Genomic DNA, 13,220 nt, shown 5'->3' with positions numbered 1-13,220 from the left:
CCTCTCCTGATCTGGATGTGAATCCCTTCATGATCAGGTGGGCAATGTAGAAGGTCTTCCTAACCACTTTGGCAATGTGAGTGTCAAAAGAGAGGTTACTGTCAACTTGGGTCCCCAGGTCTCTGATAACTTCTTCCGTGTTTAATGGATTACCACCTATGTGGTAATTAGGGGTTACCTTGTTTTCCCAAAGGGTATGACTATACATTTTTGGCATTTAGCTTAAGGCCATGGCTCTGGCACCAGTTATCCATTTCTATGAGACCTCTCTGGAGGATGTCTGTGTCTGATGGAGTGTCAATTATGGTGCCCAGTTTGCAGTCATCTGCAAATTTTGTCAGCCACAATCCCCTATGTTTGCCTGCACTTCAGAAAAATAAATGCCGAACAAGAGGGGGCCCAGGACTGAGCCCTGTGGGACACCGCTCGTGACCGGCTTAGAGTCTGACATGGCACCAGCAACTCTAACCCTGTGTGTTCTGTCCTTGAGCCAGTTTGCAACCCATCTTGTGACATATGGGTTTACATCTAAGCTGGTGAGCTTTTCTATGATGCCCGAGTGGGGTATTGTGTGAACGCTTTTGCTAGGTCAAGGTAGGCTGTGTGAACTGCCTTACCCTCATCAATGGCCTTAGTGACTGTTCTGAAAAAGTCAACCAAGTTCAAGAGGCAGGATCTGCCCTTGACAAAGCCAAATTGGATAGGATCCAGTGTCTGTAGGTCCCCAATGTCTTTATTTATGAGTTCCATTATGATCCTCTCCATAGCTTTGCAGACAAGGCTCGTCAAGCTTATGGGGCGGTAATTTCCAGGGTCCGTAGAAGCACCGCCTTTGTGGAGTGGGACCACAGTTGCCGTACGCCATTCTTTGGGTACGTATCCTGTAGTAAGGCTAAGATTAAACAGCAGCCTTATGTGTGGGTTTAGTTCCTCATTGAGTTCGTGTAGCACACAGCCGGGGACACCGTCCGGTCCCATTGATGCTGTGTTTTTTGCTTTAGAGAGAGCAGCTCTCACCTGGGCATCTGAGATGTTTGGGAGGCTAGACTCTGGTGTCACAGAAATCTTTGATACTACATTTATATTATGCTGATATATAAACTGTTATAAATAACCAATATTTAAGGCTTAGCATTTCAGTACTGTGATACTGTTTATGTAAATTTGTCAGAATTGGTGACAGCTGCCTTTAAACCCCTGACTGATCTAATTGCTATGAAAGGGAGAGTGTTAAGCTCGCCTTCTCTCTGCAATAAAGACAGTGGAAACAGTTCTACAGCTTTCTGTCTTTTTATAGCAGCTGCTGTGCTCCTGACATCAGCAGGGTTAATTGTCCATCTAAGACTGACAGCAGTACCTGACAGGGTAAATTACAGATTTCTCTGCGTCTACAGTATGTCATGTAGGTGGAGACATATTCCTCTGCAAAGTATGTAAGTTAAGCTTTAAAAAAAAAAGTAGGTGGGCTTTCCCTTCCTTTGATTCCAAGGCAAGGAAATGAAAGTTCTATAAAGTATAGTCAAGTTTCTGGTACCTACACAATACTGAAACCATATTGTAGGGAGAAAAGCAGCCTAAGGATTGAGTTAAACTGTAGGATAGGGCAGAGTTTTCTTTTAAGGTACTGAATAATGATTAATTCTCACCGCTTTTGCACATGTCCAACCAGATGTTCACAAATTAAAAAAAAAAATCATTGGCTTTCTATATTAAGAATATGTTAAGTCATTATATGTGGCAGTTAAGGCTTATTCTGTATGACCTTTGATTATTTCAGTGGCGTTACATCAGAACTCGTCCTTAGAAGATACATTTCTGGCTGAGATGTGAGCTTCAATCCAATAATTTACAGGCTGTTATAAACTGGATATGATTTGTTGAAGAAGAGCTTTCTTGGTGGAGCTGTACTTTATGCTGTCCTATCTTAGGTATCTGTGTTTTGAGATTTGTTGCAGCTGCAGTTACACTGACTAAATGTATTTTTGCTAACAATGTTCTTTATATTCTTGTATGTTTATTTTAGAAATGTTATAATATCCCTTTATTTGGTACAGAATCTGAAGACGGAATGGAAGGCAGTGCTTTACCAAGAACACATACTACATGTGCCAGCAAGCCAACAGAGGAGGAGCATAGAGGAGATCTAATCAAATTTTACAATTCCATCTATGTATCAAGAATGAAATCACTTGCAAAGAAGTATGCCGTTTCAAATCAGGATCATGCAGTAAGTAGGAGAGAAATAACATCTTTTAGTTTTTCTTGCATCTTATTAGACAGACAGAGGGCATTTTGGCCTTGTTGATCATGGAGGAGGATGTCTGTGCACCTGCACAAAAGGCAGAAAATAGGGATGTCCCACATGGGCTTATCAGGACCTAGTGGCCATTAGATCAAAACCCCCACCCCTCCCCCACAGAGGATACTGTACAAAGCAAAAGCTGCCTATTGTTGGGTCTCCAGCTCTCAGCCCACTTCCACTTCCCTTGCAGGACTGAGTTAAAGCTGGCTTTGGGCGTCTTCCAATTTTTACACAGCCTTCAGCCCAATCCAGTTAAAGCCTCTGTGTTTTGGTGTCAGGACCTAAAGAGAGAATTCATAAGTGAGACACATTAAATTCTGTGATTCAGAAGGTAATGTTGAGAATCTGGACTACAAGTCCGAGATGTCTTCCCATTAGCATATGATACAGACACTAAGGACATCCTAGATCCTGACACTCTGCCAGCAGACCTGTCATGAAGACTTTGCACCCCAAAAGAGAACCATGGAACTCTTGAGGTTTGGCTCACAAAAACCTGTGGCTGTTTAGTCCAGGAAGTCGTTTTAGATATTTTTGGCGGTTATAGCTTGAAGCCAGATTCCCAGCCCCCTATACCTGAGAGACTGGCACATTTATATAGAGTGCAGGTTGCCCACAAATTCCAGTGTAAGAACCATTTAGTAAACCTAGCTATACCTTCTGTGGAGTTTTTTTAATGGAGCTATACTTATTCCTGCTTATAATATATTGTATAATGGCAGGGAGATTAGAGTACTTGAGTGGCACTGCAAAAAGGTATACTATATCTCTGCAGTTCTGTTTTTTACGGCTTTAAGATGCCAAACCCACATTCTCAAGTACCCAAGGGCATGTTATAAAGCATCTACTGGAAGGTTATAGGGAGGGTATGGAGAGGGCACAGGATGAGACCAGGAGGGCTGTGAGTACAATGCTTTAGATTGCATGATCCACAGCTGCTGCATCAGGGTCACTCCTTAGAAGGCAATCTTGGTTGAGGACTCGGTCCTTCTCTGAAGATAGATGTCAAAGTGCAGCCAGTCAGTGTTCTCTGGATAGAGAGCCGCTGTTCGAACCTCAGGCCTATGATATGTTTAAAAAAATAGAGGACAAAGAAATGATTATGGAATCTATCAAGCACATGTTCCATCCTTCCCTCCCTGAGTGTAACAGGAATTACCCTTCTAAACAAGGGCTTTTCTATCAGAAGCAAGGCAAAAGAAAACAGCCCAAAAATAGGAAGGTCATTCAGAAAAGAAAGTGACAGCAAGAGGACAGATGGTGGCAGGGAGTCAGGAAGCTTGATGTTCTTCGTGTTTCACTGTTGCAGTCATTGCATTTGGGGTAATCTGCTGACAGGTTGCCCTCAGTCAGCCTGATTAACAAAGTCTTGGGTCCTGCATCGGTTGCTATCCCTTCTTCCATGACGTCAGGTCGTCAGGGGTATAAAACATGCAGCCATCATCATTACACCAGTCTTTCTTGTCGTGCGGTGCCCGAAGCAGAACCAGTTTGCAAGTGCTGGTCGGCCAACTCCTGAAATTTTCGTTTTCGAGTTTCAGAACCAAAGTCTTCAACTTAAAGCTAAGTACCCCATTGGGGAAACCTTTTCTTACTCCTTACCGATGTCAGTAAAAGTTAATAATTGCATTACTTGTGGAAAGCAAATATCTCATAAAGATTTTCATTCGTACTGTATTCCTTGCTTAGGCCCTGACCATGACGTACCTTGCTGTCAGTTTTGTGCTTTATTTAATCAGCGCACTATCCGTCGTCGGTACATTTTTGCTTCTAAATATTTAGCTTCTTGGTTTAATTATCCAGAAATGTCGTCGGTTAGCAATCCGACTTCCAGGATTCCGAAAAAATGCAAAGATAAAGACAGAGACAGGCCGCCGAAGTCCAAAACTGCCGACGACGCTTCTCCTACGCCAGTTGCCAGTCCGCCGGTACTCAGTGAGGCGCTTTTGCAGCCCCTGATACCCACTACTTCTGATTTGCAGGCCTCTACTGAGACCCATTTGGAGTCAGGTATGCTGTGAGATGCTTCACCAATGGAACCCATGGATGTCTATACCTTGGATTGTTCTGGAGCCGCTGTGCAGGCACCGGCTTTTGAGGGTGTATTCAGGCCTACAGACTTGCATATTAAATCAACACCGCCTTCATTACTAAGACCTAAATCTCAATCTATGTCTAAAAAACCGATGCCCAGGCCACTTGTTCAGGCCCCTATGCCTAAAAAACAAATGATCAAAATGGCTGAAGATCTAATTACTGTAATCAGGGGTAGTCAACCCCCACCCCCCAAGAGGCCTACGGCTGAGCTTGAGTATGAATCTTCTGATCAGGATTCTGTTTCTTCTGACTCTTCTAATGACCTGGATCTGTCCATGCCTACTTATGAGGATTCTTATGCAGAGGATTTCATTCCCTCTGCTTCCCCTCCTGAGGATTTTTCTTTTGGGGAAACTTTACATACTTTAAGGGAGCATTTCCACTAGGAAAGTCAGGAATTTTCTTTTTCAAAAAAGAGGCTTAGGGATTTCCTCCTTCTGCCTCAGCATAGGCCTTTGGCTATACCTCCTGTACTAGACATTGTTGATGATGTGTTCTCGGAATCCAGTTTGCCCCCTGATTCCCTGCCTCCAGCTCCTAGTAAACCTGACAGATACTACAGGTTTCCTGAGTCCCACAAGTTCCTTTTCAAATATCCTGTTGCAGATCCAGAAACCATTTCTCAGGGGCCCAAGGGCATTAATGCTTCTACTGCTAAAAAGTCTACCCCTTCTGATAGAGACTCCAGGGCGCTGGATAGATGGGGTAAAAAGGTTTATACTTCTGCAACCTTGGCAATCAGAGCTTTAAACTGCCAATTTCATATGTTAAAATATCAACAGCATATTATTGGACTTACTTGAACAGAAAATGATATTGATTCCTGACTGTGTGGAAAATAAAGATTTACAGGATGTAATGCATTCTGCTGAACAAGTTGGAAAACATACTTTGCAATGTGGTTTTGATTCTTTAGAGGCCTCCTGCAGGGCTGCTGTACTGGGTCTGTGCTTAGAAAGGCATGCTTGGCTTAAGGAGCAATCTTTGCCTGATCATGTTAAAGCTAAATTGTTGGATGCTCCTTTAAATCAGGACCACCTGTTTGGCAATAAGGCTGAAGAAGTTCTAAAAAAGATGGAAGATGAAGCTAAATCTATGCAAACTGTTAAATATTTCTTACAAGTGCAACCTCCAAGATTTAGTAGGCACTGGCCTACTAAGAATTGGTCTTTTCCAGCCCCTTCCAGATCCTGTCAAGCCAAACCCAAACACAGCAAAAAAACCCAGGTTTCAGTCTCAGGGGACTCTCAGAACTAAGCAGTGGGGGGCCTCCACTTCCAAATCTGGAAATAACAAGACACCCTCCTATGGTAAACAGTCTCAATGACTTCCTTTTAAAATTACCAAGCACTTACTTTTTAACCGCCCCTTTGGGGGGAAAGATTGCTCTTCATGCAAAGAACTGGGAATGAGTTTTAAATATAGTGTCCCAGTGATACCGATTTCATTTCCACATGTTGCCAACACCAAACGGATGGCCAGACCTGCCCCCAAATCAGTGGGCAGAGGCTCAAAAACAAGTACTTTCCCTCTTAACCATGGGGGCTATTCAACCAGTACCAGAAGAGGAAAAGAGACAAGGTTTCTATTCCAGGCTTTTTCCTGGTACCCAGAAAAGACAAATCATGGCATCAAATCCTGGACTTGTCTACTCTAAACATCTTTCTGGAGATTCCAAAATTCAGGATGATGACTCTTCATCAGTTACTTCCTATGCTAGGCAAAAATGCCTGGTTGGCAACTCTAGATTTAAAAGAAGCATACCTGCACATCCCTGTCAGGGAATCTTGCAGAAGATACCTACTCTTCAAAGCAGGTTACTTGCATTACCAGTTCTCTGCACTGCCCTTTGGTTTGTCTACTGCGCCCAGGATATTCACAGAATGCCTGGCTCCTGTTATTGCATTTTGCAGGCAAAGAAATATTCAAATATATTCATACCTGGACGATTGTCTAATTCAGGCAGAAAACCAGGACATACTTCTAAAGCATCTGGCGTTTGTAAAAAGGGTTATAACTTGTCTGGGGTACATCATAAACGAAAATAAATCACAACTGGTACCCTGTCAACAGATTACATTCCTGGGTGCAAGCTTGAACACAACCACCCAGATGGCTTTCCTCATGCCAGAGAAGCAAATTCATTTGGTAACTTACTTCAAATAAGTGGCCACAAAAACCCTGCTATCTGCAAGACAAATACTGCAAGCCTTGGGGTTCATGGCCTCCTGTATTCTGTTAATTCCATATGCAAGACTGCATATGAGGAAACTACAGTGGTACTTAAAAAGTCTATGGAGTCAACATTGTCACAGCCTGGAAACAATGATTCCTATCATACCTTGCCTACGCCTGGAGTTCCTATGGTGGGCAGAGGCCCGCCACCAAAACAAGGCACTACCATTCACACTACCCCCTGCCGCCCAAACCCTAACTACAGGTGCATCAGACTGTGTATGGGGGGGCTCACCTGGCAGGGAAGTGCACTCAAGGCAAATGGAATGCAAATCAAATGCACCTACATATCAATCAAAAAGAAATGTTAGCCGTACAGATTGCTCTGACAGCCTTCAAGGACTACATTCTTCAAGGACAACTAATGGTAAAGACGGACAACACCATAGTTATGTGGTACATAAACAAGCAGGGGGGTACACATGCCTACCCCCTCTGCAGACTAGCCATGGCATTGTGGAACACAGCCTTGAGCTACCAAGTGTACCTACAACTCAATTCATGCCAGGAAAATTGAATAGACTGGCAGACGGACTAAGCAGAAAATTCATGGACCCACATGAGTGGAAACTGGAACCACGGATTTTCAACATGTTGACAATCAAATGGGGGAGCCCAGACATAGATCTATTTGCCTCCCCCCCAGAACTACCAGTTGGACAAGTTTTGCACAAGGACCCCCCACAAACAAGCCTGGAAAGTGGATGCTCTGTCCTTCAGCTGGAAAAACCTATCAGTCTACGCCTTTCCACCTCTGCCTCTGCTCTCCAAAGTTCTGCTAAAAGTCAAACAGGACAAAACAAGGATGATTTTGATTGCTCCAGACTGGCCGCGCCAACACTGGTACCCAGTCCTGCACAGTGTGTCGCAGATATCTCCATGGCACCTGCCTCAGACCCCTTCCCTGTTGTCTTAGCAGGACAACCAAATTCTGCACCCTCAGCTTCCAACATTGAACCTTGCAACCTGGCTAATCACTTAATTTCACCCTTATCTTGGAGGCAAGAAGACCTAGTACTAGAAAATCTTATGCTGACAAATGGAAAAGATTCTGTGCCTGGAACCAATCTTTAGGGATGAGCACAGCAGCGCCAAATTTACCTCAGATTTTGCAATACTTAACTGAGATGCTTCACAAGGGCCTGTCTTTTTCCTCTATTAAAATCCACGCCTCAGCTGTTTCAGCTCACTATAACACAGAACCACCCCTCTTCTCTCATCCTCTGCTCAAGCAGTATCTCAGAGAGGCAAAGAACTTGAGACCACCCAGCAGAGCTTCCACCCCTGCCTGGGACCTTAACTTTGTTTTGGAGAAGCTCACTCTACCTCCTTTCGAGCCAGCTGCTACTGCAGACTTAAAATTTCTTTCTTGGAAAACAGCCTTCCTATTAGCAATCACTTCAGCTAGAAGGATATCTGAATTACAGGCCCTTATGGCAGTGGAGCCTTCCATCATCTTTCATGCGGACAGGGTATCTCTCAGGACCAATCCATCCTTCATGCCCAAGGTGGTTTCCAGTTTGGCTCTTAATCAATCCATTCATTTGCCAACCTTCTTTCCCAATCCACAGAACAAAGGGGAACAGATTCTGCATTCGTTGGATGTGCACAGACAACTAAGATTCTACTTGGACAGGACTAAATCTCAAAGAAAATCTGAACAATTGCTGGTAGCATTTGCTGCAGGGGCAGAGGGGAAGGCTATTTCAAAACAAACCATTTCTAAATGGATAAGCCATTGCATTCATTTCTGCTATAAGCACCATGGAAAACCTATTCCCCCAGGGGATCAGATCTCATTCCACCAGGGCTGCATCTACTTCTGCAGCCTTTCTCAGAGGTGTTCCTACCAGGGGATATTCTAGAAGCTGCTTCCTGGAGTTCTGTACATACTTTCACCAAGCATTATCATTTACCAATTTTCTCTAAATCCAGAGCTGGCTTTGCCACTGCTGTCTTGCAGGGCCTTATAGCTGGCCCTAATGCTGTATAAACTCCTCCTCCCAACCGTAGCTTTGGGAATCTACCCAAATGTAATGACTGCAGCAGTGAAACACGAAGAACGTAGTACAGTTGTGTGCACTTACCATAAATGTAGATATTTGAGTGTATTCACTGTTGCAGTCCTGGTTACCCTCCCTCCAGCCCCCTACATTTCTCTAGCTATACCTCTACTTTCCTTTACTATGCTTAAAAGCCTTTCTGGTGTATTTGCTTTTGGTTGGAGGTATAATTTTGTGTTTTTTAATTTTATTTGCTCCCCATTTGGGGGGCACCTGACATCTGGGGCAAGAAAAACTGATGTAATGACATCGGTTGCATGTTTTATACCCCTGACGACCTGACGTCATGGAAGAAGGGACAGCAACCGACGCAGGACCCAAGACTTTGTTAATCAGGACGACTGAGGGCAACCTGCCAGCAGATTACTCCAAATGTAATGACTGCAACAGTGAATATACTCGAACATCTACATTTATGGTAAGTGTACACAACTGCACTTTTCTTAGCCAGGTACTACAGCAGCATCCCCTACCAAAAAAATTCCTTTTCTGTCCAGTGTCTGAGCCCTTGTCCCATGATAATAGGCGAGCTGGAATCTTGTCTGTAACAGTGGCTAGAAATTATTTCAGACAGATGAGTTCTAAAGATCATCTCAGTGGTCTACACACTGCAGTTCTTTTCAAATCCATAAAAAAGGGAATCCATAAAGTACCAATAAATTAGGATAATAGAATGGAAATTCCATCATTATTGGATATACTCTCAGAAACAAGAAGAGTTTACTAAGAGCTATTATACTGCTCTCTAGCAAACACAGACAAAAAACAGGGAATTGATAGTAAGTCAACGGGAGAAGCTAAAGATAGAATTAAGGAATTTTCTTCAGAAAAAAGAGGGGCTGTTTAAGGGGGAGGTGCATAAGAGATAATTTAACAAACCTTATGGACAAGGGAGGGGATAGGATAGTCACATAAGAATCAGATAAATGTTTTGAAGGATAAAATAAATGAATGGCTGGCAGAACTATGCAAATTTAAACGTGTCTCAATCAGACAATTTAATCCTTAAGTTTTAATAGGCAAGCGATAGAAGTGTATCCATTGATCCCTGGCCATGAAATGGCATTCAACCACAATTGCCATTGGTGTTCCATTTTTTCAAGGTAAATTGTCCGAGGTCCATTAGGTATATGATGAATAAAATCTACCACGTTTTATAAATATCTGCTTAACAACAACAAAAATAATTAATAGGTTCATATGCGTGTACTAGGCTAATGGCACTGGAGCCTTTACAAGCCTAGCCCATAGGATTACCCTGGCATCATGCCACCTGACCTTAGTTCCCACTGCCTCTGTCGAGTAGAGCCACTGGAGTGATCCCTGGGGTGAATTTTCTATTTCCCATCTACTCATCAAGATTTCTCTTGAAGGGGGCCAGTGAAGTGCTCTGTTTGACATGTATGGGAAGTCTATTCCATAGCATGGGCAGTCTCTGGGTTATGAACCTGTCCCTCCAGCACATTCTGTTGATTGTGGTAATGAGGTTGAGGTCTCTGGAGCGTGTGGTGTGGAGGGAATGGGATTTCTTTAGATGTAGCATTTCTAACAGATCTGGGTCAGACATGGCTTTGTAAGTCAAGCAGAGTTCGCCTCTAAGTAGGCGATATGAGACAGAGAATAGTTGGAGTTTTTTGAGTCTGTCCATATAGGACAAGTGTTTAAGGCCTAGGATCCTCTTTGTGAGGTACTTTTGCGGCCTCTCCAGCTGTTGCAGGTGTCTAGTGAGGTACATGCCAAATGGGGCATTGTACTCTGACTGGCCTAATGAGGGAAGAGTAGAGGGAGACAATGACCTCTTTCTTCTTGGATGCAAAACCCTTAGTAATGAGATGTGCCACATAGAATGACTTTCTGACCACAGTGGCAATGTGGTGGTCAAAAGAGAGGTTGCTGTCAACCTATGTTCCCAGATCTCTTATAACGCCTTCTGTGTTCAGTGGACTACCATCAGTGTGGTAATTCATGGGAAATGGGTTTTTCCCAAAGGGGATGACAACACATTTTTTGGCATTGAGTTTAAGGCCATGGTTCTGACACCAGTCGTTGGTCTCAGTGAGGCCTTTCTGTAGGATGTCAACATTACTTGGGGAGTTAATAATGGCTCCCAGCTTGCAGTCGTCTGTGAACTTTGTCAGCCAGAGTCTCTTCGTGTTGGCCTGGACTTCTGAGAAGTATATACCAAAGAGGAGAGGACCCAGGACCGATCCCTATGGGACTCCACTTGTGACTGGTCAGCAGTCTGACTTTGAGTCAGCTACTTTCACACTGTGGGTTCTGTCTGTGAGCCAGTTTGTAACCCACCTAGTGATATAGGGGTTGATGCCTAGCTTAGTGAATTTTTCTATGATTCCTGAGTGGGGAATAGTATCAAAGGCCTTGGCCAGATCAAGGTAGGCTGTATGAACCACCTTGCCTTGATCCACAGCTCTGGTGACTGACTCAAAGAAGTCGACCATGTTGAGTAGTCATGCTCTACCATTCACAAAGCCAAACTGTGTGGGATCCAGAGTTTGAAGATTCCCTATATCCTTGTTTATTAGGTCCATGATGATGCGTTCCATAGCTTTGCATATAAGAATATCAGACTTGTCAGGCTAATGGGGCGATAGTTCCCAGGGTCTGTAGTCGCTCCTCCTTTGTGGAGAGGGATGACTATAGCAGTGCGCCATTCAGTAGGGACAAAGCCCGAGGTGAGGCTGTGATTGAACAGGGCACACAGGTGAGGTGCCAGTTCACTTTGTAGTTCATGTAGAACACAGCCAGGGATATTTTCAGGTCCCATAGAAGCTGTATTCCTGGCCTTGGACAGTGCTGTTTTAACCTGTGCAGCAGTAATACTCGTGCCTGGCAATCTGCTGGTATTGTGATTGGTCTTTTGGGGAGGGGTAAAGTTGGCATTGAATCTGTCAGCCAGTATATTGGCAATATCTGTTGGCTCTGTATAGGAGGTAGCATTGTGCAGTAGCTCACAGCAAATCTGGGTATTGCCATGGAGATTCTTTACATAATTATAGAAGGCCTTGTGGTAGTCTTTACTACCTGCTGCAATTCTGTTTTCATATCTAACTTTAGAAGATTTGATGAGGGATCTCAACTTTTTGTTGAGGCTGATAAGGGAGTTTTTCCAGTCTTGGGACTTCACTTTATTCCGCATCAGTTTCCTCTTTCTGTTGTAGAGTTTGTTTATGGCAGGGGACCACCAGATTGGCTTCCTTTTTTTGGAGGAGAGCATCTTGGTTCTGTTGGGTATGATGAGATCCATGCATTTGTGTATGTGTTCGTACAGTGCATTGGTGTATGATTCAGCGGTCATGCAACTATTCTCCATTTGCATGGGTGCTGTGAAGTTAGCCACATCTGTTTTTAGGCGCCCAAAATTTGCTTTGAAGAAGTCTTTAATGGTGATTACCTTTGTGGAGGGGGTGGGAGGGATGTAGATTTCCAAGGTGATTAGTTTGTGCTCGGATCTAACCGGGGAGGAGTTGACTAATGGTGTAGAGCAGTGGTCGCCCATGTTAGTAATGACCAGGTCAAGGATGTTGTTACCTCTAGTGGGGGTAAGAACGAGCTGGTCCCAGGGCATTAGAATTAATGAATTCCAGGAAACGTTGGGCAAATGTATTGGTACATGAGCAGTTTTCTCAGTTAATGGAGGGGTAGTTGAAGTCGCCCAGTATGAGAGTGTTAGGTTGGACCCTGGTATTCTCCAGGGTGCTTAGGAACATGGCGTGTGAGTCTTGGGACATGTTTGGAGACCTATAACAGGCTACAACTTGAATTGCTGTCTTACCCAGTGTTAGCTGCACTTGAAGTATCTCTGATGCATTATGTTAGGCTACCAGTCTGGAGGGGTGCGCATCCTTTATGAATATGGAAACACCACTGCCTTTAGAGCTTCGGTCCAAGTTCTGGGGCCATAAGGCGTGGAATGAGTTATAGCCTGGTAGTGCATGGGTGCTTTCTGCTGCCTTGAACCACATCTCTTTTACAGCACAAATGTCGATGTTCTCCATTTTAAGGAGTGCTTCGAGCGAGTGCATAAGAATTATACTTCTAGCGTTGAGCAGTATGACCCTCAGATTGCATTTGTTTGCACCTGTTATGGTGGTAATTTAGTCTTTGGAACACCGCCTAAAAAAGGCACTATGGAGATGGCAAAAGCCTTGGACAGTATCTGGAAGCCCAGGGGTGACAGATGCAAGCCATCTCTGGCAAAGCATCGAGGTCTGTCAGTCATGTCATCCCAGGCTGACAGATACTGGTTCCCCTTAGAATGACACCAAAAACTTATCCAGTTGTTGAAATCAATCATTTTCTGCTTGTATTGTGGTATCATTCTTAGTGATGGTAGGATGCTGCTCATGGCTAGGGTCATACCTGCCTGGGCTACATAATCTGAGAGCTCCTCCATTTCTCTTTTCATGTAGTCCAGGGAGGTGCGTCTCAGGTCGTTCACACCCACATGTACAATGACAGAGTCATATCTGTACCTTTTGTTGAGGGACCTGAGTGCTTGCGTT

At 43.9% G+C, this 13,220-nt stretch overlaps 1 protein-coding gene across 1 annotated transcript in view; it reads left to right on the top strand.

Annotated features, from left to right (window-relative positions):
- Nucleotides 1–13,220, top strand: part of RBL1 (RB transcriptional corepressor like 1) — a 2,331,004-nt gene that overhangs the window by 2,177,838 nt on the left and 139,946 nt on the right. The window contains exon 20 of the mRNA XM_044089002.1: nucleotides 2,055–2,227. Coding sequence (XP_043944937.1) covers nucleotides 2,055–2,227 — 173 coding nt within the window. The remainder of the gene's footprint in view (nucleotides 1–2,054; nucleotides 2,228–13,220) is intronic.

This window comes from Protopterus annectens, chromosome 12.part0 (genome assembly GCF_019279795.1).
Source record: "Protopterus annectens isolate FY-2018-M chromosome 12.part0, PAN1.0, whole genome shotgun sequence".
NCBI classification, from domain to species: domain Eukaryota; kingdom Metazoa; phylum Chordata; order Ceratodontiformes; family Protopteridae; genus Protopterus; species Protopterus annectens.
The sequence above is the reverse complement of the archived record's forward strand: the minus strand, read 5'-3'. Positions and strand labels throughout refer to the sequence as shown.